Source organism: Apteryx rowi, unplaced genomic scaffold (genome assembly GCF_003343035.1).
Source record: "Apteryx rowi isolate R43461 unplaced genomic scaffold, aptRow1 scaffold_27, whole genome shotgun sequence".
Classification (NCBI taxonomy): domain Eukaryota; kingdom Metazoa; phylum Chordata; class Aves; order Apterygiformes; family Apterygidae; genus Apteryx; species Apteryx rowi.
The window spans coordinates 2414817-2440744 of record NW_020449085.1 but is presented as its reverse complement, the minus strand read 5'-3'; the positions used below and the strand labels follow the sequence as shown (position 1 = coordinate 2440744).

Below are 25928 nucleotides of genomic sequence, written 5' to 3'. Positions count from 1 at the left end.
GTGCTGTGCTGGGAAGCCAAAACTTGACCCTTGCACTGTTTTTCAAGTGGTTCACGTAAATACTGTTAAACAACCCAAACAAAGGCTCCAATTCTATCAGCATCCAGGGGCAGGGAGGGAGAGCCCGGGGCCCAATGAGGTTTGTCCGGAGCGCCCACATTGGGGGGGGGGGGGTTGGTCCTTCCTTCTCTCTTGGACTTCAGATAAAGGCTGGGTCCTTCGTGGCGGCGATCTGGATTTTGAAAGCCACCCCTCCCTCCCCTCGGCCCCCGCCACCTCCTCCTCTCGCCCTCCTGCCGCCTCCTCGGCCGCGGGAAGGGGTGTAAAGTGGAGAGGGAGAGAGACGGGCAGAGGAGCAGGAGTGGGAGTGACCCTAGAAGATAAAGTCTTGGCTCTTCTTGTTTTCGCGTTTCCAGGGGCCCACCCGAACGCGCTCACAGGGTACCCGGGCCGCCTTTGCGTGGGCGCGGGGGTTCCCCCCTGTAGCCCTCAAGGGCAAGGAGCTTTCTGCCTCCATTTCTCTCTTCTGATCGTTCTCTCTTCGCCCGGTGGAGGCAGGAAGAAGTAGTTCATGGCAGCCAACGGCTCTCTGGACGCGCACGGCTCCCTGCTGGACAATGGCTTTGCCAGCACCGACGACCTCGTTTCGGACTGGTACATCTACGAAACCATGGAGCCGGCCGTGCCGCAGGACGAGTAAGTGTCGAGCCCCCGGGCACGTCCCCCCGATCCCTGCCGGGTGCAGAATCCTCACCTCCCTCTGGTTGCCCTGGGCTGGTGCTGGCTTTCCCACCCGGGGAAGAAGAGGGGCTGCTATATCCCCTCTCCTTACCGCAGCGTCTCCCAGACAGCTCAGCCGGGGTTTAGTCCCTCTCCTGAAATGATTCACCAGGGCAAGAGCTTTGCGTTCCCCTCCAGCAATATCTGCAACCAGCTTTGGTGCCTCCGTTTCCCCCCATCCAAGGCACGACCAGCCCCACGGGAACTGCAGGGGCCGCCGTGCTTTGGTCTGGGCCACGCTGTTACTCAGCGCGAGGCTCTTCTGCCTGCACTGTTTCCACCCAGCCTGGTTAAGAGGGGAGACCGGTGGCTGGCAGTGCTGGTGAGCAGTAGATGGCTAAGAAGGCATCAGCCTTTCCCCCCCATCTCCTTTCCTGTGTCTCCTCCTTGTAAAGCTGACCTGCTGCTGAAATACATGGCAGCGTGTCACGGGCCACCGTGGCCAGTGGCATTGAGCTGGGCTCTTCTGCAACACCAGCATGGGGGGGAAGAGGGGATTGCGTCACGGGCCACCGTGGCCAGTGGCATTGAGCTGGGCTCTTCTGCAACACCAGCATGGGGGGGAAGAGGGGATTGCGTCACGGGCCACCGTGGCCAGTGGCATTGAGCTGGGCTCTTCTGCAACACCAGCATGGGGGGGAAGAGGGGATTGCGTCACGGGCCACCGTGGCCAGTGGCATTGAGCTGGGCTCTTCTGCAACACCAGCCCGGGGTGGGGGGGAAGAGGGGATTGCCTCCCTGCCCCCCGGTGCCCTCCTGCTTTGTGCGACAGGGCGTGTGCTGCTGCCGCTGGTAATGCACAGCTTGGGGCAAGCAGATGCCAGCCCCCGGTTCGGTTTTGCTAGGACGCAAATGACAGCAGGGTGCTGCAAACGGATCCTCCTTCTTCCCTTTTCATGTGATTGTGGGTCAAATGGCTTGTACGGACCCATAAAAATGCTTCCTTTCTTTGGGCAAGAGCTGGCAGAAGGGGAGGCATCCTGCAGTGGGTATATTGGTTTGGGGCACCAGTAGATATGCTGTTTTCTTGAGCCTCTGAGCGTGGAAAGGTGATGGAAACCCTAAAAGCTCTCATTTCCCTCATGGGCACGGAGCCTGAGAGGTGTCATTGCTCCCAGCCTCCCCCTGGTCGCAAAGTGAAATGTGTCATGTTAATCTGCTTCCCTGACCCCTCTCATCACAGCTGATGGCCACAACTCGTTACATGAGTAGTGCTGCCAGCCCAGGGGCAGTTTTGCTAAGTTGGTCACTCTGTGCTTGCAGCCCAGGCTGAGATTTTGTCTCGAGGAGGTGACAAGCAAACCTTTGGTGGTTGTAGAGCTGGGTGGCTCTGATGGAGGCTCCAAACTTGGAGACATCACAGGGGCCTGTGGCTCCACCGTGGGTCTGGGGGTAGATTGCACTGCTGGCTCCTGCTCAGGGAAGGGCTGAGCTCCTCTCTGACCATCTGATTTTGGTGGCTCTGAGGCCTCCAAAAGCTTTGACTTGCAGGGAAGGTTATTCTGGCTTGTTGTGTTTCTGGGTTTGAAGAGATAAGTGCAGCTGGGGGAATAATCTGGACTTTTGGATACTCTTTTGCTAGGGCCTAAATGAGTTGGCAGCACACACTGATCTGCTTAGAGAGACGGGCTGAAACTCCAGCCTGTGGGGTGCCGGGGACTGTGCTCCTGAACTGCGCAGAGACCCTGAGCAGTTTTTCTACTTGTAAAATAGGGCTGGGCATCCTTGGGCTCGCACAACAGTTTGGTTGCCCAGTTCCTCCCCCCCACATCTCTGTATCAGCGGGTCTAGCGAAGACTGTTCCCTCTCCATGCGTAGAGATCTGCCGTGCTCCTAAGAGCAGAGCCGCTTTTGTCTGGCTGGGCACAGGCTCGCTGTGACAGAGGCGTTTCAGGGGTGCATTTGCCAGCCCTTGCGAGCCACCGGCCCAGGCGCTGCTGCGTTGGGGTCATCCTGCGGAGGACCAAGGACTCGGTGCGCCTAGTCCCTCAGCTGAGTGCACTTCACCAAGGCAAGAGAAACGATCGTGCCACACTACAGAAAGGGAAACTGAGGCACAGAGCAGAGGGCAATTTATTGAAGGTGTCCTGCAAGGCCAGTGACAGAGCTAGAACAGAGGCGTCCTGGGGCCCATCTGTTAGCACCTATTGTCCCTCTGATGACTCAGCTGCCTGCGGGTGCGTTTTACACTCTTCAATCAGCTGATATCTAATCCTGAGCGAGGGCAGTAGATCCTAGTGGTGACCAGCCCAGCTATTGCCAAAGGGTTGTTCCTAGTCCTTAATCTTCTGTGTTGTGAAACGGCATTTGAAATCTCCTTGCCCTCCCTGGTGAGCAGCTCAGGAAGGGCTGCTCCACCTCCTTGGCCAACACCACCAATAGGAACCTTTGGGGTGCTTGTGCACGAGAACAGTTGCTGTCCCCTCCTGGCCTCCTCCATTGCAGCAAGCCATGGATGGTGCATGGATGAGGACAGCATGTGGTGGGTGTTTGCGTGTCCTCCTGACAGCCTGGCTCACCGCAGTGCCTGGGGCTGCACTTTTCTCTCAGCTCCTATCACCTGGGAGCACAAGTTTAAACCCAGCTTGAGCAGGGGCCCACGATGGTGGTTCTGCCTAATGAACTGGATCTCGGAGCTTGGGGGTGCAGGGGAAACGAAGTCAGCAAAGACAGACTGGTGTCGTTGCCCAATAGTTTCAGAAATGGCAAAAAGCACATTTTTGCTTGGCTGAACGCTCAGATCTGCGCAGAAAATTTGATGATGAAGCCCTGCTGAAACCAAAATGGTTTCGGAGCTGAGGTGTGCCTGCACACCCAGAGCACAGTGCTGGCAAATGGAAGCACGTCACAAGGTTGTTTCTTCCGTGAAACTCGAGGCTGTGCTGCTGCAAAGGGCTCTCTGGGAGCAGTGATTCCTGCCTGGCCACCCTGGATCCCCTGGCCCTGCCGCCCCAGCTCGCCCCAGGCTGCGCTCTGCTACTCGGCTCTGTGAGCTGGGCTTGAAGGAAGCCAGGTCATCTGGATTGCAGGTACAGGGCTTTCCTGCCCTTCTTTCCTGGGGGAAAAGAAACAAGAATCTGCCCCTCTTAATGTTTAACAGAGACCAGGAGGCTGCTGGGGAGTTTCCATATTGAACCAGACCTGGTACATCACAGGGCTGGTGCCACTTTATTTCTTCCAGGTTTGTTCGGGCACCTGCTCTGGGCCGGCTGGGTGCTGATCACTTGGGGTGTGATGTGCACACACATGTGGTCTGAAGGGGCCCCGTGATCCTGCGCTTGGAGCGTGACCCCCAGGCATCTCTCTTCTCTGCAGATGCTCTTGCTTGTATCTGTTTCAAGCCCCCTTGTCCAGAAAGCGGCATTTTGCCCTGTGCATGCAGGGCCCCAAAAAGCTTCCGCCTCGAATCAGCCTGTGCTCCTCGCTCACGGGCGTCTCCAGCCGCATCCCCTGCCAGCAGCTTGGTGCCACCGAGCCCTTGGCCCGCGCTTCTCTCGCCTCCGTCTCTCGACATGGCAGGGACCTGTCTCCCGCTGCTCAGCCCATCTGCCCCCGCCAGCGCAGGCTCTGCAGGCTCGAGGGCTCGCGTGGGGACCTGAGAGTTAGGGGGCTCATGGGGTGTGCCATCCCGTCGCCCAGGAGGAGCAGTGATTTGCTGTACGGCCGCACCGCAGCCCGGTGCCCACCCCAGCTCCGCAGTGTTCAATGAAGGTGAGCAGGCTTATTTATGCCTGGCCTTGGGCGAAGGAGGAGGCCTGCAGCAAAGCTGAGATTAGAGGATGTAATTGAGGCCAGAGAGCAAATAAATAAAGCGAGGCCTGGAACGCCTGTCTGCTCGGCTGGCCTTGGTCGTGCTGGGGGATGCGGGTCCAGCACGCACCTACCCCAGGCAAACATTGCCTCATCCTGCGCCCTCGTCCCGTGGCATGGCAGCACCGGAGCTCTCGGGTGCACGGGGGCCTGGGCTGGCCTTCCTCTCTCTCACGGGAAAGGTGAGGCACTCGAGTGGAAACATCCTGCAAGGTGTGTTCGTCCCACCTCGTTCCTAGCTGCCGTTTTATAAGCATGGTGCCTTAGGAGGCCTTAATGGCATAACAGTGAGTGGCAATGAGAATTGCTCGTGGGAGGCTGTTTTGCAGGCTGGATGTCATGAAAAAGCAGTGACAAAACAGGTAGGGCTGCCGAGAAGGTAAGGGATGGCTGCTGCTTCAGTTGCTGATCTCCTGGTCCGCCTTGGTGTCCTCCTGCAGTCCCTGCGTGCAGGGCTGCGCAGAGCCCGGGGATCAGCTCTGAGCCATTCCCAGATATTATCACTCTAACCTCATCGTAAAAGCCGTCCCATGACAGTGACTTCATCTCTCCCCCATCCCCGTCTGCTCAGCACTGCTCCTGGGAGGTTTGGTTCTCCTCAGTGTCAGACCTCAGGCTCTTCTGCTGTAGTATCAGGCCACACGTGGGCCTGGAGAGTTACCCCATAAAAATGTTTTCTGAGGCTCAGCAGTCTCTGCTTGTCATCGCTGAGTCAAACAGTGGATGTTTAGGCCCCTTCTAATCTTGGCATGCAAATCCAAGTCAACCATCTCTCCAGTCTTCCTAGTCCTTCCTTTAGAATCGCCTTGGAATACCTCCTTTCCCCACAACACCCTGCTGCGTGAAGACTTCCCTCCACCCAAATGCCCTGTGGAAGGCAGGCTTTTGTTCATGCTGTGTGGATTTCCCTTGGATGACTAACGCACTTGCATCCCGGTCGCACAGGAAGAGTTTCTCCCTAAGCCTTCAGAGCAGCTAATGCACCATCACATGGTGTGGAGTCAGAAGGAATGACTTGGCCTCCTGTATCTTTGCTCTTTCCTTGTGGGACTAAATGAGACCATGTGTGTGTTTTTTCTTTCTAGCATGTTTCCCAATGTTATCCCAGACTGCGACCCCACCATTTCTCCCAGACTTTATCACACCTGTATGGCACCCATCTCCGTAAGTACCTGTATTGCCACGCCAGGGTAATGGGTTGTCTGCCCCGATGCCATGGATACTATCCCCTAGCTCAGATGCAGTCATGCATCCACTAGAAAACAGCAGTAACGTGACATTTCCCTTTCTGTGTAGATGCAAATATTGGTGCAGAATATCAGCCTGGGTTCTTCAGTTGTGATCAAGAAAGGTTCGAGCTGGGAAGCCATAATGGGGGGTTTGCAGAGCTCCATCGTTTCTGTATTTGGTCAGCAGGCAATGAAAAGCTTTGATTTTTCCGGCATGATCCCCCTAAGGCATTTAGATCTTGGAGCAGGTGACCTCTCTCCCACCCAAGTTCTCGAGGATTGAGTCGTGTCTATTCCTACTTCAGGGATGGCTGTGTTTAGAGTGCTGGTTGGAAATGGTGTCTCAGAACAGTCCCCTGTCCCATCGCAGCATGTCTGAGCTCCTCACCAAGACCCCCCCTCCCCTTTGGTGTATTTATTGCTCCCTCGACCTGATTTCCCCTCTTCTGGCAGCTGGCCGTGCTCATCGGCTTGTCCCTGCTGGTGAAACGCAAGCGTCTCCACCCGAGCTGCTGGAACGGCGTCCCCGGACTGCTGAGGTACCCAGCCCCTCGGCCCTGCTGCAGCACCCAATTCGAGGGTCTCAGCCTCTCTCTGCCACTGGTCTTGGTGCCCTGCAGCAAAGGGAGTGGTGGCGTGTGGAGGTGTGGCCACCCGGCTGGCATGGGATAAACCAGCTCTGGGGTGCTGGGACCCCCCCACTGCGGGGTCTTAGTGCCACACTAACACCCCCGCTTTTGCAGCCCGGCCAATTTTCTGGAGGAGGAGGGTAACCGAGGGCTGGTGGCCGCAGTGTTTGGCATCCTGTTCTCCTCCCTCTGTGTGCTGCTGCTGGACAGTGACCCCCTGCCTCTCATCTCCGACTCGTCCCAGCACAACCGCGGTAAGGGCAAGCACCATCCCTCTGTTGCAGGGCTGGCCCCGAAGCAAGGTGGACACCACCTTCCTCCCAACCCCAGTAGAGGCAGCCCTTCCCTGAAAACGTGGGTTCGTGGCGGGGAGGCTGGCAGGGCTGGGCGGGCTGAGCCGTGCAGCGAGCTCCGCAGTGAGCTGGCTCACACGTGCCCCTGCCATGCGGCCGGGGCCAGCAGTGCCACAGGGCGGGGGCCAAACTCATCCAGGGATGGCAGGAGCGAGGTCCTCCTTGCTGCCCCCAGGCACCAGCGATGGCCAGAGCAGTGGCTGAGGCTGCCGGAGCCCTGGGCTGGCTGCTGGGGCTGGAGGAGGAGGCAGGGCTGTTATATAAAGTGATATTCTTGCACTGGCTTGGCCCACCAGGGTCCAGCTTTGGGTGGCATCTTCCACCCCTCTGTGCAATCTGTGTGCATTACTTTGCCTGTTCGCCCTGATCCATCCTGAGAGCGCTTCCTTCTCTTCCTTGCCTGTTTTGTTTTCCCTCCTCTCTTCCCACCCTCCTGTCTAGAGTACTGGAAGATCCTGGCTTTGCTCTATTACCCTGCCTTCTACTACCCGCTGGTTGCCTGTGCCACGGTCAGGCATAGAGCCAGCTACCTTGTGGGCTGCCTGCTCTCCTGGTGCCACTGCGTGGTCCACATCTGGCAGAAGGTGGATTGCCCACAGTCACCCAAGGTACGTGTCCCCCTCCCTGGGCGCTCCTCGTGGCCATCAAGGAGGTGGGAGACTATGGCTGGTGGGACCCAAGTCTCGGGGGGCTTTTTTGTCTCTTGCCACGAGGAGGCGCTGGAAGGAGGCTTGGAGAAGTGGCGTTAAGGTGTGCCATGCGCACGGGTGCCCCTGCCCAGGGCTAGACCCCCAGGCCTGGAGGTCTCATGTGTAACAGCTCTCCTTCTCCCCAGATATACAGGTATTACTCTATGCTCTCTTACGTCCCTATCATCCTCTGTCTTGTGGTCTTAAGTCTTTGGTACCCAGCTCTGCTGATCCGGAGCTTCACGGGGCAGGAGGAGTCCTTGGAGAAGGAGGTAAAACCCTCCAGCACCCTTGCGGATTTGTGTGATGCATGGGATGGGTGATAGCATGGGGAAACCCCTTGATGGACCCTGGCCACCTGCGCGGTTTTGGGGACTGTGGTGCTGGTTCGCGGTGCTCTCTTGCCGGGCTGCCTGGGAATGGGAGAAGTTCTCCCTGTCCCTCAGCTCTCCCACCCGCCGGTTATCCCCATGGGCCCTCTGATGGCAAAGGAACGAGCAGTTTGCAGCTCTGTTTATCTTGCTGGATTTGGAGAGTGAAAATCCATTTTTGGAATAAACTCCTTAGTGCAAGAGGCTTGGGCATCAATGCGTCCCATTCAGGCTGGGACTGGGGGAGCGTTGTTTTCCCAGCAGGTTGGAGGTAGGCAGTGATAATCCGGAGGCTTTTCGGAAATGCTGGGCTTTGTTGAGAAAAGGGGAAGAGAAACCTGCTTCAAAGCAGCCGTGGGCCCAAGCGTGGACTGAAGTGACCCCCAGGCATTGGCGCTAAGCTGTCTGGTGGAAATGAGCTTTTTCAGGCTCTGCTTTTCGGCCGCGGTGTCATAGCGGTGAGGCTGGTCTTAGGCTTTGTTGTTTATGGGAATAAAGCAGATTTCTTTCCACCTTCCTGGCGTCGGAAGATTTGCTGCTAGTGCTACTAAAACAGATTTGTTAGGTGAACGAGGGCTCAGTTAACATCCCCGGGAGCCGTAACCTGCACCCGGCACGGAGGGCGCCCGCGGGGTGTCGTGCTGGGGAGGGGTGGCCGGGGACAGCAGGGCAAGGGGACGGCTGCCGGGAGCGATGGAGACGCGCCGTCAGCAGCTCTGCACCAGCTCCCTGGCGTGCGGCGGGGGGGAAGCAGCATCCAAAACGGGGGGCCCCAAAGGCAGAGTCACCTCTCCCTGCTGTCCGGGTGTCCCGTGCTCAAATCAGGCAACTTACTGCCGCTTTCCTTAAGGTCACAGGGCGAGGCTATTATAAGAAGTACCTGAAGGCTCTGCTCTCCAAACGATCTCGGAAGGGCGGGTAAGGACAGCGCCTTCCTGCTGGATGCCCGGGGAGGGGGGCGGTGAAGCAAAAAGAGCCGCGTAGCCCGTAAAGGCAGGGTTTTTCATCCCCGGCGCGGGCCTGGAGCTCGCCCTCTGCACGACTGGAGCGTGCCTGTGCCACCCCTGCCTGGCCGCCCTCGGGTGCCTGCTGTCTGCGATGGGGACAGACCGTCCCCCCCACGCGCACACACAAGACGTGCTACGACATGCTTTTCACCCTCTCCTTGCTATTCCCCCTCCAGCTCCACGAAGGTAGAAGAGAGCCGCTTGTCAAGGGTGCAGGCGTATCTGGGCTCGTACGTCTACGCTCCCCGGGAAGGTAGGGTACGGGCATGCCCAGGAGGCGCGCTCCGCCGTAGTAGCAGCTCGGCAAGCAGTCTGCCTCCCCCGGGGAGAGCAAATGCCTTTCTTGGCTCCCTCGCCAAAGCATCTGTGCCATGACAGCTGCCGCCCGGGACACGTGCGACGCCTCGGCTTGCACAAACTGTTGCGGCTCGGGGTGGGGAGATGGAGCAGGGTTGTGCCAGGAGTTTCCTCCTGTCCCAGGCCCCCCCCATGGGCTGCAGAGCCCATCAGGGCAGGGATGAGCTCAGTGCCGGGGCTCCCGCCTCCTCCTGTGTCTGCCCTGCTCAGCCGGGATGGGGGAGATGGTGAGGTTCAGGGGTGGGTTTTGGTAACGTTGCAGCTGATGCTTGCTAATGTTACGATAAGTCAATAAAATCCCCAAGGGGGGAGTAATAGGGAATCGTTCATCACTCCCTCCATGGGAAAAGCAGGGGCTCTCAAGGGAGGTGGCACCCGAGGGATGCGGCTCTGCCGCAGGGTGCTGCGGGCACACGATGTGCGATGGGGTTGCGGGAAGGGGGGGACACACCGACGGAAGGGAAATTCAGCCAGCCTCAGGGTAGAGAAACCACTTCCAGCTCCTGAGCCGTAAATCCCTGGAGGCTGTGAAAGTATTGGGGGAAATATCAGCCAGTATCCGGCCGCCCTGTTGCAGCACTCTTCCCTGGGCGTTTGCTCGGCCATTGGGTTGGACAGACCCGCAGCCCGCTCTATGGCTGCGGCTCCCCTGCTCCGATCCCATAGCGTCGCTTCTCCGCAATCCTGCATTCACAGGTTTCCGGATCCCGCTGAAACTCGTCCTGTCCACAACCACGGCCGTGATCGCTGTGTACCAGGTGACTCCGTCGCAGTGTGCTCACGCAGGGCAGAGCTGCCTCGGCGCCTCTCTCCCCGCTTCCTCCCGGAGCAGGGGAGCGCGGAGGGCATCGCCGTGTCCCCCCAGGCCCAGCACGGCTGCAGCACCCGGGTGGCGGGGAGGAAGGGCCGTGGGGCCGAGGGCTGCGCCAGGCCTTTGCTGGGGATGGCATTAGCGTGCCTAAAGGTATTACCGTCCCTCGGCTGAGCCGCAGCGCCCGGCCACGTGCTGCCGTGGCTTAGCCAGCGTCAAGTCTCTAAGCTAGCCTGGTGGCTTGGGGTCACCCTGCCGTATTCTCAGCAGTGAGGTGCTGTGACACTGGGGCTCATGCGTGCCTCAGAGCCACCGCAGAGTCACCTCGGCCTCGACCGGGGCCGATGCCCCTTCTCCGCCAGGGTCCCTTCCTCCCGGCCACGGTGAGACCTGGGCTTCCCACCCGCCGCCAGGGCTGGATGTCACCCATCCAAGCACGGGCTCTGCACCTTGCTGCCCATCTCCCTGTCCCAAGGTGCTCCCTCGGGTGCTGCCTTTGCAGCTTTAGTTTGTACCTCTTCAGATCCGCTCTTTTCCACTAGTGGTGGAGCTCCCCAGCCCTCCCTTGTCCCCTTCCCGCAGGGTGGAGGATGGAAAGCGTTCCCAGCCCGTGCGAGGGGCTGGGCCTTTCCCGGGGTACCACTCACTCGGGCGTCCCTCGCAGGTAGCCCTGCTGCTCCTCGTGGCAGTCGTCCCCACCATTCAGATCGTGCGGGTGGAAATGACCAAGGACGTGGTCGTACTGCTGGTCCAGTTCGGCCTGGTGCCCTCGGAGAACCCCGGTGGCGTCCCGGGCAACATGGAGATGGAGCTCAGCACCGTCAAGTACTACCTGTGGTCGCTGGAAGGTGGGTGGCTCTGTCCACGTTGACCCTGCTCAGTCCCATCCCCAGCCTCAATCTGGGGGCTCGCAACCTGCTCTGGTCCAAACGGCACCGCAAGCTCCCTTTCCGCTCCCTTCCCAAATAATGTGTGTCCCCACCACATTGCACGGCTGCTCGATTCAAGGCAACCCATCATTCTGGTGACAAGAGCTCTCTGGGTGTGCTCCTCACAAGCCCTGTAACTGCGCCGTGCCTCAGTTTCCCCACCCATACGACTTGTGCTCCCTTTCCTCCCGGAGGCGGCGTGGAGAGGTGTACTGGGACCTGGGGATGTGCGGCGAGCGGAGGGGGCCGGAGCGCTGCCCTGGGATCAGGCTGAGTTTCTCCCAGCCTCCCCCGGCTGGGCAAAGCGGGATGTGCTTCCCGACCCCTCGCAGGCTGCGTTTGAAGGCTGGGGAGTTAAAAACCAGCTGCCTCTGCACAAACCTGGGCCACGAAGACATGAAAGGCAAACGCGCGAGCCTGGTCGCGTGCCAGGCATCTCCGAGCGGCTGCCGAGTGCCAAGAGCCGGGGAAGGGAGAGCCAGCAATCCTGGGCTGCAGCTGCTGCTGTTCAGGGGGGCTTTGATATGTGCTGGAATTGAGCAGATGGCACCTTGTCTCCCCGGCTCCAAAGCCCCGGTGCGGAGCCGCCGGGGGGGATGAGATAATTGAAAGCCCTGGACGGGGCTGGGGCGCGGGGCTGTCGGGGAGACCGCTCTGCCTCGACGGCATTGCCCTCGTGTCCAGCCAGCCGAGGAGGCCTTCCTACAGCCCTTCCTGAGTCATCGAGTCTCTCACGTCCTTTTTACTGGCTTCTTTATCCTGATGTCTCCATCGCTCTTGCTGTACCTCCTCCTTCCCCCTCCTGCTTGCCTTCCCCCTGCATCTCCTTTTCTGGGAGCATCTTTCCAGGCTCTTTCCTTCGCACTGCCCATGATGTCTTGCTCGGTCATATTTCTGATGCTGAGCTATCCTGGCCGCCTGCATCTTTCCTGAGCCTGTCTCACCAGTGCTGGCAATGTTACCCATGGGAGATGGAGAAGGGTCTCCTTGCAGTGCGAAGGGAATGGGGAGGGAAACTGAGGCACAGTGCAGATCCAGGTCGTGCTTGTGGGTATGTCCATGCATCATTTAGCCCCTTGCAGTGCTCCTGGATGCTGCACACAGCTTTTGAGCTATTTTTCCAAATATGCATGTCAATCCCCCCAAGAGAAAGCGTGCCTGCAGGGCCGAGCAGCATTTGCTGTGGGACAGAGAGGCCAGCGCAGCCCCAGGCTGGGCTCCGAGCGGGGCAGACACAACGCTCAGCCCGCAGGATGGGGATCGCTCCTGTGCCGCGGGAGACAGCCTGGGTCTGGGGCATCTGGGACAGATCAGGGGTCCACCCTGTCTCACTGGGTGCAAAGTGGAGGGGGCAAACAGCAGCTCGCTGTAAAGGTGAGGGCCCCAAACAGCATGAGCTGGCACTGGCTTGCCCTTGCCTCTCCCGTTCCTCGAGCCGCCCCGCTCTGAGGCTGACCATGTCCCCCTGCTCCGTGCAGTGTGTTACATCTGCTCCCTGGTGCTCTGCTGCCTGCTGACGTTTGCCATGCTGATGAGGACCCTGGTGATGCACAGGTAAGGCGCTGGCCATGCTCCCGGCCTCCCAGTCCCTCCTCCGTCCTCCCAGTTGGGCAGCCATGGTGGAGGGTGTGGGATCGCTGCTTCTTCCCCGTTCCCACTTCCCATCCTCGCTCCTGTGGCCAGCGGGATCCCCGGCACCAAGCCTGGGTGCAGCTGGCCTCTGGTCTCCCTCCCTGCAGGAACAACCTGAAGGCTTTGTACCAAGGGGCCGTGCTGAATGTCTTCTACAAAGCCCACATCCTGCGCCCTTCCCGACAAGCTGTTGTCTGCTGGATGAGCTTCGCTGGCTTCCAGACTGCTTTTGTCTGCCTGGGTAAATGCACGGGTTTCCTGAACCCCTTTCTGCCCCGTTTTGTGGTCCTTGTTTGTGGCCACTGTCCCATGGGACAGGCTTGATGCCAGTCACCAGAGTCTGTCCTGGTTATACAGTGCAGCAGAGCTGATGTTTGCCCAGGTAAGCACCATCCTGATTTCCATCCCTGTCCCCCGGGTTGTCTTTGTGCTCCCCGGGGGCCTGCATGGAGGGTACTTGGGGGAGAGCAGCGGTCCTCGCGCTGGGACGACCGGCGCAGGCGGTGTCAGCCTTTCTGGAGGAGGCAGCAATGGCAGTGGGCTAAGCCGTAGCGGCAGCGGGCGAGAAGGGATAGCTCGGGGGGCCTTTGTTCCTCTTTCCCCAAGCACAATCTGGCCTTCTGCAGGGAAAACCATGCTGAACACCAAATGGTTGGGGGGGAAAAAAAAAAAGTCATTTGGGCTCAAGCCCAAATATTTTCATTTGAGAAGCTGTCGCAGCGTCTCGTGGAAAGGACTGTCTGTCTCCTGTGGTCTCAGGCTTTACGTGCCAGGGTGTCCCTTGCTAGGCACGTGGTGCCTTCCCCCCCGGCCTGGCCCAGCAGCTCCCTAGCCCTGAAAAGAGGTGGCTGGACCACGTAAGGCTGCAAGAAATAAAAGGCATTTGAATCCTCTCCATGCTCACTCCAGTGTTGCTTGGACATATTTTAAAGCTTCTCTACCCAATGGTGTGAGGAGCATAGGGACGTCCCTCTGAGCAGCGTTTGCTGTGATTTATGTGCAATTCCAGACCATATCAGCACTCTAAGGCTGCCGAGGGGCATTTTGCTCTCGCCTGTGTAGGACAGTCAAGCTGAGGGGTCTGGAGAGGTGACTGCTGACAGATGGGGGACCACCAGCTCTGCTGGTGACCACCGCTCCAGAAAGGGCACCTATTTTGCAGGCCGGTTGCAGAGATCGGTGTGAAGGTAGGAGCTCGGGTGCAACGCTCCGCTGGCACCTTCTTGCACGCCTTCGCCAACAAGGAGCAGCTTTTTTTGCCACCCTGTGTTTGGGGTTTCCCTGACAAAGCTGGGTCCATCTTGCTTGCAGTGTCTTCCAGCCAGATGCTGTGAATCTGACTCCTGTTTAAAACTCTATTTTTCAAGTCATTACAGTAAAGCACTTGAGCTGAATGAATGAGCCGTGTGCTGCCCGGCCTCCAACTGCTCCCATCTTAGATCAGGCAAAATGAACTGCAGTCACTGCTGAACTCGGTGTGATTTACGATTAGAAATCACAGCTCAGGCTGATTTTTATGATGAGAAATAGTAGTTGCAGCCCCCAGAGATGGCTCTTCTCTGTGGGGATAATGCAGCGCATGATAAGAAAGGCTGAACTCGTAATTAAATCCAGCGCGAAGCATTGTGTTTGGAGCGGGGAGGCAGGTAAGGATCTTGCAGGCTTTTTATGGGATTAAAGTGAAAGACATGCTAGGAAGTGAACATGGATTTGGGGAATAAGAACAAGCGGGGGAGATGACTTTTGTCCTTTTGCAAGGCTGCTTGGGGACACCAAGCTGGTTGTGAACAAGTAGCTCGGACATCACGTGGCTGCATGGCCTTGACTCTGTGCCCTGAGAAGGTGCAGGCTCATGACTCTCTGGCTTCCAGGGCTCCAGCAAGCTCCTTCAGCCTTAATTTGGTTTCTCTGCATGGGGCACCCCCAAGAATCAGGCAGGTTTGTCAAAGCAGCCTCTGTGGGTTTGGTATGGAGCTGGAAAGCAGAGTCGATGCACCTAAGTGATTGGGCAGTGCAAATCCTACTGTAAATGCAACAAGACTTGCCATCTTCAGTTGAACTGTCCTGGAGCCAGAGGGAGGAAGAGGGCCTCTGCAGACAAGCCATAACTCTGGCCATCTTTTTGCTCTGAAACATGATGGTTTCTTCCACTTCTCCTTCCCTCCCTGCATGACGACTTCCCTCCTGTGTCTCCCTCAAAGGTCTCCTCATCCAGCAAGTGATTTTCTTCATCTGCTCGGTGGCTTTTACCTTCTTATTTGTCATCCCGCTCCAATCTGGCACAAACACGTACCTCTTCAAAATCCTTCAGAACATGTGGTGAGTATTTGTCAGCCCTCGGTCCTCAGAGGCAAGGCAGGAGGAGTGGGAGACTGTTCTGCAGGCATCTTCCCCGGTGCAGGAACCCCAGGCAGATTTCCTGTCAATGGCCATAATGTGATCTACCTCTCTGCCGAGTTTTGGGATACTCTGTTAAGAGGAGGGTTTATCTTGGGCTCCTTCTGCTTTGCTGGAGACTTCTGATGCCTGGGATGGTGTTTCCTGCCTGGGACCCTTCTGGTTTCCAACCTGCCTCTTTCCTCCTGGCCAGGCCCTTTTGGCTGACTCTCGTCGTTACTGTGATCGTGCAAAATCTGGCAGCTCACTACCAATTCCTGGAGCAGCATCCCCTATGGAAGGAGCTGACCAACAGGTATGGGGATGTAGAAGCCTTCTGGGAAGCTGAGGGGCAGCACTGCCCCCTCCTGAGGCCAGGACCCAGGGAACCTTGCAGTAGGTTTAACACGTGGCTCCGATGTCTTGGCTTGCTCTTCGCAGTGTCTGTTCTGTGAGATGCGGACGGGAGACAGTCTGCGGGTTTAGGGGTTTTTAGTGGCTTTGCTCCCAGGGAGGATTCTTTGGTGGTTATGGGTAAGGCTGTGGTCCATACGTAGCCTTGCTCTTGCTGGGGTGGAGCTAGAAAGATCTCTGTCCTCTGCTCCACCACCTCTGTCTATAAACCTCAGAGGAGCCTCGTAGCCCACAGAACTTCAGTCTGACTAGTTCAGAAGTTACTAAGGGGTGTGGACCCTCATGCACGGCATGATTGCTTAAGCTGTTTCCTTTTGCTGAAGATCAAAGGGAGAAATTGAGCCAAGAGTCCTGCTTTACCTAGCCAGGGCACTTCCAATGCCTCTCATGACTTGCCCAGCATTGCAGGAAGGTTGCTGTAGGCTCGCCTGGTCTCCGTAGGAGGTGGTCTGCCATGTATCCTCTACTGCAAGCCCCCAGACTCATTCTGTGGCTGGTATTTAGACACTCAAGGAGAAATGGAGACCCTATGTGTGCTGGAGGCCAAGCATCCAAGTTTTCCCTGATACTCCATGCTGTCCCCTCTCTGAGAGCCCAGAAAGATGTTCACTTCTTTCCATGGGATGGAGACACCCCAAACAGAGATAGCGCCTGTCAGAGAGGGAGGAAGGGTGGGAGGCTTATTTTGGCCGGAGGCTCCTCTGCCAGGGGAGGGCTGTGTTCCCTGGCTACCAGGGGTTTGTGTTCCTCCCTTATTCCTTCTTTTTCATCCACAGACGAGCCCTCTACATAGTCAGCTACTTGTTCTTCCCCATCAACATTCTGGTGGGTGTCCTGGCTGGGCTCTGGAGGATGGTCATATCTGCCCTTTATAATGCCATCCACTTCTGCCGGCTGGACATCAGCCTCCTGAACCGCAGCGTGGAGACCTTTGACCCAGGTGGGGACTGGACACCAGCCCCATCGTGTCAGACTGCCCTGAACCTGGCAGTCAGTCCTGGAGTCAGCAGGAGAGAGAGCTCAGCCCTTCCTCTGCTTTTGCTGCTGGGGCTTTGGGAGTGGAGCCAGCCCCCCTTTGCACATCTCCAGGCCTGGAGCTGCTCTGCTGTGGCTGAGATGGAGCTGGGGAAATAGCCTTCCGCTTTACTCGAGGGGAGGAGGCAGGGGAGAAGGATTAAGTGGGGCAGGGGCGGTTTGGCCAATGCTCATGGGTAATTCTGGCCCTGCTACATGCATTTACGGTGGGTTGTATTCCCTCAGGCTACCACGCTTACTGCCACTATCTGAAAATCGAGGTCAGCCAGTCGCACCCGGTGATGAAAGCCTTTTGCTTGCTGCTCCTGCAGTTATCGAGGCCTGAGGGGCAGCCAGGGCTCAGGCCCAGCAACGTGGAAGAAGGTAAGTACTCGTGTCCTCAGGCTGGGGAGAGGCACTGCCGGGACTGAGGGTTGTGGCTCTGGTGTTCCCTCCACTGGTCCCGCTTTCACACCGCCTCCTGTGCCTGGTGTGTGATGGGTCCCTGTCCCAGGGCCCGGTCCTTCAGTGGGCAGACACGTACCCCTTGGCAGGACAGGTCTCATCCACTTTAACCACAGGAGTAGAGGGCATCTGGGTGGCCCCAGCGAGGGGGAGCTAATATGTTCTTGCCCCCTTCCTTCTCTTGCCCAGGCATCCAGCTGATGCAGACCAAGAAGGTGCCATCGAGCAGAGCCAAGTTCAGGCAGAGCCGAGCCCGATGGTGGCTGGCCTACACGCTTCTCAACAACCCATCACTGATGGCCTGCCGGAAAACCGCCCTCTCCGATCCCACAGCCAATGGGACCCGGCTCAGCCCCCCCAAACCCTGACCTCCAGAGAAGCCCCCTGCCTTTTCTTTGCCTCCTATGTACACTCTCATCCCATCGCTGTCTCCCTTCGACTCTCCTCCTGTGCTGGCAGGAGTTTAGGACACCTCCTCAGCCTCCTGCCCTTGCCCCAGTGCTCACTGGGGCTGGTTTTTAGCTCCAGACCCGTGCTGAACCACTCCCAGGACCGAGGTGATGACGTAGCCAAGGCAAATGGGTCACCTCCAAACCCGACTGGGGAACGGCGAGGTTGATGAGCCAAGCTAAACCTTTCAGGAGGCTCAGAAAGAGCCTCTCTAGGGATCACTTCTGAAATGAGCCCACCAGTTCTCAACCAATTACCCATTCTTGACGTGGCTTGACAGGCACTGAGTCCCCAACACCAGGGCCTGAAAAGGCAATAAGGAAAGAGAGAGATAGGGTGTGCGTTTTTGTGTGCGTGGAGGGATCCCTAACCAAAATGAGCACGAGGAGCTACCTGTATCCCCAGCTCTCCCTAGAGCCTCCCCTCTAAGGTTTGATCCTGGCTCTCCGTGGGCACCATATGTAGCCCCAGGACTTTTTCCAGGTTTTGTGAAGGCTGAAATGTTGGTCTCCGCCTGCTCTGCTCTGTCCTGCGAGGTTGCAGAGCCATTTGTTTTCATCTCCGCATAACTTTAGTTCTCCAGTTTGCTCTAAACTGGGATGTTTCCTCCTCTTGGCTCCCTGTGCTTCTTATTGCCACCCCCTATTTTGTTTAAAGTGAGAGGTTCCCTGGGACCAGCAAGCCTCTGCGTGAGCTGAGCTAGACCAGTAGAGCAGTTTTTAAACCTCACTTGGATGTGCCAAGTTGGGAAAGAATAATAATAAATATACCTCATTCCTACCGCTTGGAGTGTGCTCGGTCTCTCGGCGGTTCCCAAAGGCATGCCTGAAGGCGAGGGTAAGCGGGATTCGAGGAGACCTGGCAGGAGGGGCACAGGAGGACGCACAGGCTTGTCATAGCCATGTTGTTGGGTGGTGGCTGGGGCTGCCCTGGGTGCTGCTTGCTTTGACCACACTGAGGGGCAGCCTTGCAATAGATCTGCTTGACCTGGGGGTGATAGGACCAAATCTGCGGTCCCTTCTGCCTTAGTGAAGGGGGAATTTTAAAGCAAAGCTAGTCTGTTTTCCCATCGAAACAACTTTTGGCCCCTAACCACAGCTCCATGGAATGAAACGGGACACTTTGTGACTAAAGGGCCTAATGTGGGTGTCCAGGCTATTGCTGCAGGGCTGAATCACCTCTTCCCATGGTGCGTTATGTGTCCTTTGAAATTGAATTCTGCCTTCGGTGGCTGGGAGGACATCTGGCTTCAGCCAAACAATTGCAGGCACCCGCAGCTCTCCTGGTAAGTCGTACCAGTGGCTAATTATTCTTTCTTAACACCATCTCAAGCGCCTCAGCCCGGCTGGGCTAAAACAAGTCTCTGTGACACTGCAGCCTGCCTTGCTCTTCCCAGCATGGAGCAGGGCTGCTGTGCTGCCTGCTCCGTTCAAGGGGGTCTATGCTGTTGTGTGGTTTGAGCCCCTTGCCCCAGCGATCACCTTGCAGCAAAGGGCAGCTCTGTGCATCTGCATTAAGTTTTGATGACATTTGATTAGTGTCTGGCACATAGTACAATGCCACCAAACAAACTGGTGGCACCAGAGGCAGATCTGGCTCTTCTAAAGACAGTGGGAACCCAAGGAGTAATTCCTGCTGGTTTCCTACGGTTGGACTTTGCAGGGTGAGGCACATGTGTATGCGTCTGCGTGCCTGTGCACAGCGCTCAGGAGAGCCAGGGTACCTTGGAAGTGCTGCTGGGGACAGCTGGGTGTCCTGCAGGTGTTGGGCAAAGGAGGGTGAGTATCTGGCTGCTGCATCGGGAGGCAGGTCGCGCAGCGGGCGGAGGAGCTCGCCCGAAGGCAAGGGCCTGCTGCTGGCCAGCGCTGCGCCTTTCTCCCCCGCAGACGGTCCTTTAGCACAGGCGTGTGACTCAAAGCGCATCGCTGGCCTCCGAGTCGCAGGGACTTAGAGGAAGGCCTTGGTAATGCCTGAACTCTCGCACAGCTCTGGGCCATGGGTGGAGCTGGATTTCTGCATCTGTTTACACAGCAGCCCGGCCTTCCCTGCAGCTTCCCGAGCCATCTTGGCAGGCGCCGGGCTGGGCCGAGGTGAGGGATGACAGCTCTGTTGAGGATGACAGGAGGTGGCTTCGTTTTTCCCCTTGTTTTCTTTCCCCCTGTTGACATGAGCAGCATGCCCTGGGGGTGAGCAGAGCTCTTCTTGTTCGCGGAGGCCTCTCGCCTCCTCTCTCTCCATATAAACCATTCTGGCTTCACGAGCAACCTTGATGCAGCCGTGAGACAGTTGCTCCCCGGGGCTGGCTCTGTCCGGTTTCTGCACAGCGGTGTCCAGCACCTCCCAGCTCCGCGGTGAGTTAGGACAGCGGTGCCAAGTACGGGATTACCAGCTGCATCTAAAAGTGGAGCTGCATGGCAGAGCGCCCGTTCGTTATGAACGAGAGATGCTTAATACTGCTAATAACCTGCCATGAGAGCTACGAGCAAACATGGAAACTTGGCAAGCGTGGAGCCATTTACCTTTCTGGAGACAAAACAGCCGCACGCGTCAGCAAAGCAAGGGGTAGCGGTGGTGGGCGCAAGCGGCTCTGCGAGGTCTGCTCGGGTCGGGGTCGGTGGTGTTCGGTGTTGCTGCGCAGGCAGCTGGCTGTGCTCGGCTCCGGCCCCTTTGCCAAGGGGTCCTGGCTAACAGCTGCCTCCAACTCTGGCATGTCCTCAGCAGGTGGTTACCCAGGGAGAAAGGGCCGCATCTAACCGCTTTCAGAAAGATTTTTATGGGCAAAGTTGACGATTTGGCAATCTTGTAATGTGGCCAGAAGACTTTCTAGCATGGCTTAGGGCTGTTGGGAGCCCAACCCCCTATTTACGTTTGTATCCCTGTCTCCAAACCAGAGCTGACATTGCAGGAGCGAGCGCCTGTACCTACCTTTTCCTGTGCAGGCTGGGAGGGGAGGGCACTGGTTTAAGCAAAATTGAGGTGACTGCGGGATGAGCTGGTTTGCAAGTCTGGAAAGGTTGTGATTTAAAAGTTTTAAAAGTCCTATGAAACAAAATTGAAACTCTCTTCCTGGCATTTAGCCTTCTAGCACTTGTGTCTGGGCTGGGATTTCTTTTTCACCCTTTCTGCCTGTAATGGGAAAAATATGTGTCCGCCCGTTAGCATCAAAGGCCGTTCCTATGAGGAAGTGCTAGCTGTCTCCAGGCTGGGCGGTCTCCTCCGGCCTCCCTCTGGGCTCTCGCAGAGATCTTAGTGCATGCCCATAACGGAGACCCGTTCCTGCAGGAAATGCTGGGATGAGGCAGGTGAGGGATAGCTCAAGCCCAGCCCATCCGTGCCCGTTTCTTTCCCAAAAGGGGACTGCTGCAAACTGGCTGTAGATTGAATTGTGGGGCTGGAGAGCTTGTGCTGAGGCCTGGGAGTGCTGAGACAGCTGCTCTGCCGCGGTGTTTGCCGGCTCTGCCTTCCCCTGCACATGCAGGCTGCAGAGAGCAAGGGGGGGGGGGGGTTTTCTGGGCACCCCTTGGCACCCCATGCCCTCCCTGCAGGTCCATCATGGGGGGATGCTACAGTGCAGGCTGGGTCTGGGGAGGGTTTCAGGTGAGGTGGAAGGAAAGGGGGGGTACTGCATCCCCCTCCCTTTCGGATCCAGCCCTTAACAGTCACGTGCAAGCCCAGGCTGCGGTGGGGAAGGCAGGCAGAAGTTACGGCTACAACTCATGCAGGGCCGTGGAAAAGGGCTTCCTCCCTCCTGTGTCTCCCCGTGGCTAAGCAAAGGGGGGGGGGGGGTTGAGACCCCCCCCCCCAAACAGAGGGGGGTCTGTGGAGAGCTCTCTGGTGCCCTGCCTAGTGCTGGGTCTGGGGGGCTTGGGGGCAGCACAGAGGCAGCTTGCACCAGCTTGTTTAAAAAGATATTTATTGTGCTTGGTACTTTGATATGTCCATACAGCTTTGGATACAAGGCAATGCTGGCTGCAGGAAGCTCTGTACGGCTCCTACAGGACAAGCGCTAGCAGAAGGCACGGGGAACGAGTACATTACGCAGCAGGGAACGAGCTGTCCTGCAGGAGAAGGGGGAACCCACAGCCCTTCCCTTTGCAAGGGTCGGACTGCCCGTATCTCCGGGTTGGCGAGTGGAGAAGCTCAGAGCTTCCCCTGTGAGACAACAGGCTCCCCCACGCCACCCTGGGACACACGGGCACAGCATATACGTCCCATGTGGGAATGCTAAAGCGCTAAGGAGAATTGTGTTTATGGTGCTACAGGGCAGCTCAGCCTCTCTGTCTGCCTGGCTTTCCAGCCACCAATCATTCTTCCTCCCTCCCTCCCACAGCTCTTCTTCCCCCTCCAGCACTGAGCCACTGCTTGGTTTCCCATCAGAGAGGAGCACTGAGAAGTGATTTTGGGCTCAGTTCCCCTCCTGTTGCTGCTGAGGCAGGTTTGGAGCCACAGCAGTGCAGCTCGGTGGGTCCAGCCCAGCCAAGCGTTTCGGACCGTGGGCTTCAGCGGCAAAAGGGAGGTGAGAATCAGCTGCATCGCACCTGGGAGAAGGCGGCAGGGCCTGATCCTGCAAAGTGCAGAGAGCCTCCATGCCTGGGAAGGGTGCAGACACCTTGGATGCTCCCAGGCTCCAGCCAGCAGGAGCTGTTTGTGCTCCTACAGGGATGAAGACAGTGGAAAAGCTTCCACTGCTCTGCAAAGAGCCTGATTCCAGCCCATGGCCTGATACAACATGCCTTTGCTCCTCCCCAGCCTACCTCTACTGCTTACACAGCGCTGCTGTTATCTCTGTCCACCCAGAGCCACATGTCCAGCGACCCCAGGACCCTGTACCAAGGCTATTTCTTCAATCTCAGACTGGCTTTTATACTCTTAGTGTTTAGCATGAGGTTGGTAGTAGGACAGCAAGTGCCTGGCTAGAAAAGGAACCAGGTGTCTGGCCATCTGGCTCACTGTTGGGATCTGATCTTTGCTTCCCTTACGTGTCGGTGGACTGGTGAGATCCTCTTTGTGAGATATTGCCTCCCCTCCCTCACTGCTGTGCACTACTGCAGATGGAGGAGGGCTTGTGGTGGTAGAGATGGGCCCCCAGGCTGGGTGCCATTTACCCCATCAAGGGTGGCCTTTTTTCCTGCAGCCACACTTTGGTCTTGGGGGGGAGCTAAGTTAGTAGGTGGCAGATTTGGACACCTGGAAGGAAGCAGGCATGGTGAAGGTCTGCCCTCAGGTCTGATTTCACTCTAGCTTGTTTGAAGCTCTTGACTAATGGAGCCCAGCCCTGATTCCCATCTAACGAAGGGTTGAAATACCAGCTTGAGTCTCGGATCCCCTTTGACTCCTGACCTCCTGCGGTTCTCAGAAGCTCAGCAAACGCATGGCACTACGTGAAGATAAATGATACAGAAGGAGAGGGAAGCCCCAAGGCACTGTTTCCTCCTCCTTCCTTCAACAACAGAGAGCGATGCCCAAAGTCAGCAGGAGGGTCCCCAGCCAGACTTGAGGCACTATTCCAGCCTTGCTCTTTGACTCCCTTGGCACATGGTAAACGATCACCAGCTTTTCTCCAGCACCAGAGGGATCCAATTCATCTCCCTTGTAGCAGCTCCGGCCTCCCAGATGGCTGGCCTGGGGGGCGTTTCGGAGCAGGTCATCAGCTGGATTCTCTGACCCAGCCAAGGCCACGTTGACTGAGACCTCCCGCATGCCCACATCATTGACAGCTAGGCAGGTATATATGCCTTCATCTTCCTTGCTGAAGTTGGGGATGGCCATGGTGCCATTCTTGAAGACCAGGAAGTGCTCTTGGCTCTGCTTGGTGCGTCTGGGAGGCAGGATGTTTCCGTCTCTTGCCACGTTGGGCCTGTTGATCTCGATGCTCCGGCTGGAGGTCTGGATCTTCCACCGGATCTCTGGTGGGGGATTGCCCGCCACGCTGCAGTGCAGAGTGAGGGTGAGGCCGTCGTACATGACAGTGTTGTCCAGATTAGAGAGGTAGGTGAGCTGCACAGAAGGGGCAATGCAGTAGTGGTCGGGGATGTCTGTCACAGCCCTCCCTTTGAGCCTGTTGGGAGCCACACACAGGATAGACCCCCCCTTGGTGACGGAGACAGAGGTATTCTCAGTCCACTTCTTCAGCCAGAAGACCTTGCAGGAGCAATTGAAGGGGTTGTTGAAGATCTGCAGCTGGGACAAGGAGGGCAGGTTGTCAAAAGTGCCCTCGGCCAGGGTGGTTAGGTCATTGTCATTGAGCCACAGCGACCGCAGGTCCTTCAGGGAGTAGAAGGCATCCCGGGACAGCCCAGCCAGGCGGTTGTTGTTCATCTTCAGGATCTGCAGGCCACTGAGGTTGCGGAGATCTTTCCAGGGGAAATCCACAATCTTGTTGTGGCTCAGGTCCAGGTTCTTCAAATGCACCAACTGTGCAAAAGTACCTGGCTCGATGGAGCTTATCTGGTTGTAGCCCAGCCACAGCGACTGCACTTCGGGAACCTCGGAGAAAGAGCTCTCCCAGAGCGAGCTGATCCTGTTGGCCGACAGAGTGAGGATCGTCACATTGGGTGACAGCCCCTCCGGCACCTCCTGCAGCTCCTTGTAGGCGCACTCTGCCAGCAGGCGTCCATTCTTCTTTATGGAGCAAGCACAGGTCCTGGGGCAGGCCAGGCTGGACCTGAGCAGAGCAGCAATGCCCAGGCAGCAGAGAAGCAGATTCATCCTTCCTCCTGAGAACAGAGACATGGAGGGGAATGAACGGGATGCCACATTCTCTGTCTCCCTGGGACACGACTGCGGGTCTAGCTGAGTTGGGGATTTGTTTTTCCTTGCCAAGTAATAATAGGAAACAGCAAAGAACTGAAACATCCATGTGATTATCCACAGAAATTCAGCTGGTGTGGTAAGAAGGCTATTTAAAATATTCCCTAATCTGAGTAAGGCATTTCTATGCAAAGAACAGAGCCTTCAAATACCTACATGAGAAGAGCTGGCCAAAAACTTCCCACTGAAACGTTTTCTTTCTTCACTAGGAAATGTCTCTTCAATTAGTCTTTCATAAAATGTCACAACCTGGGCCACTTTCCCCAATTAACATCCTGTTCTGGGAACCCTATGCCCCTTCAGATTTTGGACGGAAAGTGTTCTTCTACCTGAACTCCTGGTTCACTGTTTATTCCATTTCTACTAAAATCAATCCAGGCTGAGCATCAAAATACTTCCAGAAGCAGACTCAGCTGTCCTCTTTCCCCCAGCTATCACGCTTTCAGGATTTTCAGCACACTTTCAGACCTCAAACCAACCAGAATCTCCACATTTTCCATGTCATGGAAAAAAATAGCCTCTAAAGGGCTTTTTCTCAGCAAGAGAGATTGGGGTCCCTGACTGCTGGAAGTCTTTAGAGCTAAATGTTTCTGGCTTCTAATCTCAGTGCTAACTCCTTACTCCCCTTCTTGTTGTCTTGCCCTTGTCTGTCCCCTGCAAAGGGGACCATGTACACACACAGTTCCTGACATATGGTAGCTGTGTCCCACCATGCAAAAGGTTAACTGCAGCTCTGCAAGGAGCTGGCAGCGAGACCCCTTTGTCCTCGCAAGCAAGTTTTGCTGCTACTTCCATTCCCCAACCCTGTCATTTGGAGCAGGAGGGGGGAGATTTTATTGGCAATAAAGACACTGAATAAGAAGCCCTGCAGAGCAACTGGGGGAGAAGACTTGATGTTGCAAAAGCTGGGGTGGGATGGCCAAACAGGGACAGAGAGGGCCCCATCCTGCTCCTGTGGGCTCCACAGGGACAGATGAGACCAGGGCTGGGGTTCAAGGGCTGGGGAAGGATCCTAAAGGGCTCCTGGAGCTAGAGGAAATGTGAGTGCAGCAGCATGAGGGGGGCCTGGATTTTTAAAGTCCCTGGATGGTTTAATTTTTGGGTGCCCTCCAGAGGCCCTAGCCCCACCTGCCCGGCCAGGTGTTAGCTCCTTGTTCGCAGGGGCAAATCCCCTTCACGCTGACCAACACGTGCTGCTCTGGCTGGCTGCAGGACACACGGGGAGCAGGGCCGGGGCCGGGGCTGAGCCCTGTTCCGCCCCAGCTTGGCTAGCTCGGGAGGGGTCGTGCCGCGGGGGCCGCGCCGTGGGTGCTCCCAGCCCGGCCGCAGCTCCCGGCTCCGTCCCCTCCCTCCTCGCAGCGCCATCCCCGGCCCCCGCATCCCGGAGCCCTTCCGCCAGCCTCCCCCTCGGGGCCCAGCTACCCCCGGCGCGGCGCTGCGCTGCGCTGTGCTGTTCCGCGGCGGAGCAGCCGCGCAGCCCGCGCTGCCCCCCGGCACCGGCGGCGCTGCCCCCCCGGCACCGGTACCGGCAGCGGCGGCGCGCGGCCCGGGACGGCGGCGCTGGGCTCCCCGGGCCTGGCTCTCCCCGGAGCGCCCGGAGGCGCAGTTACCTCCTCCCCGGCTTCCTCGCTCGCTGCCCCGCGGCTGCTGAGGGCCGAGCGAGCCGGGGGCGGTGTGAGCACCGCGGGCTGGAGCGGAGCGGCGCGGCGCATACCAGAGCCGTGAATAACCATCCCTCCCTTCCCCGGCCCGCCGGCTCCGGCTCGGCCCCGGGCGAGCCCTGCCCGGGCACCGGCCCCGCT

At 57.6% G+C, this 25928-nt stretch overlaps 2 protein-coding genes across 2 annotated transcripts; one reads left to right on the top strand and one right to left on the bottom strand.

Moving 5' to 3' along the window:
* The first annotated feature begins 571 nt into the window (after positions 1–571).
* On the top strand, positions 572–17234 carry STRA6 (stimulated by retinoic acid 6). Its single transcript, XM_026068397.1, has 17 exons — positions 572–696; positions 5676–5754; positions 6273–6358; positions 6563–6702; positions 7243–7409; positions 7637–7762; positions 8712–8779; positions 9045–9121; positions 9922–9983; positions 10701–10884; positions 12444–12519; positions 12705–12838; positions 14799–14916; positions 15188–15289; positions 16164–16327; positions 16648–16785; positions 17056–17234. Exons 1-17 carry the CDS (start codon positions 572–574, stop codon positions 17232–17234), a joined length of 2025 nt encoding a protein of 674 aa, XP_025924182.1.
* Positions 17235–22758: 5524 nt separating this feature from the next.
* ISLR (immunoglobulin superfamily containing leucine rich repeat) lies at positions 22759–24054 on the bottom strand. Its single transcript, XM_026068366.1, has one exon. It carries the CDS (start codon positions 24046–24048, stop codon positions 22759–22761), a length of 1290 nt encoding a protein of 429 aa, XP_025924151.1. The 5' UTR covers positions 24049–24054.
* Positions 24055–25928: the final 1874 nt, after the last annotated feature.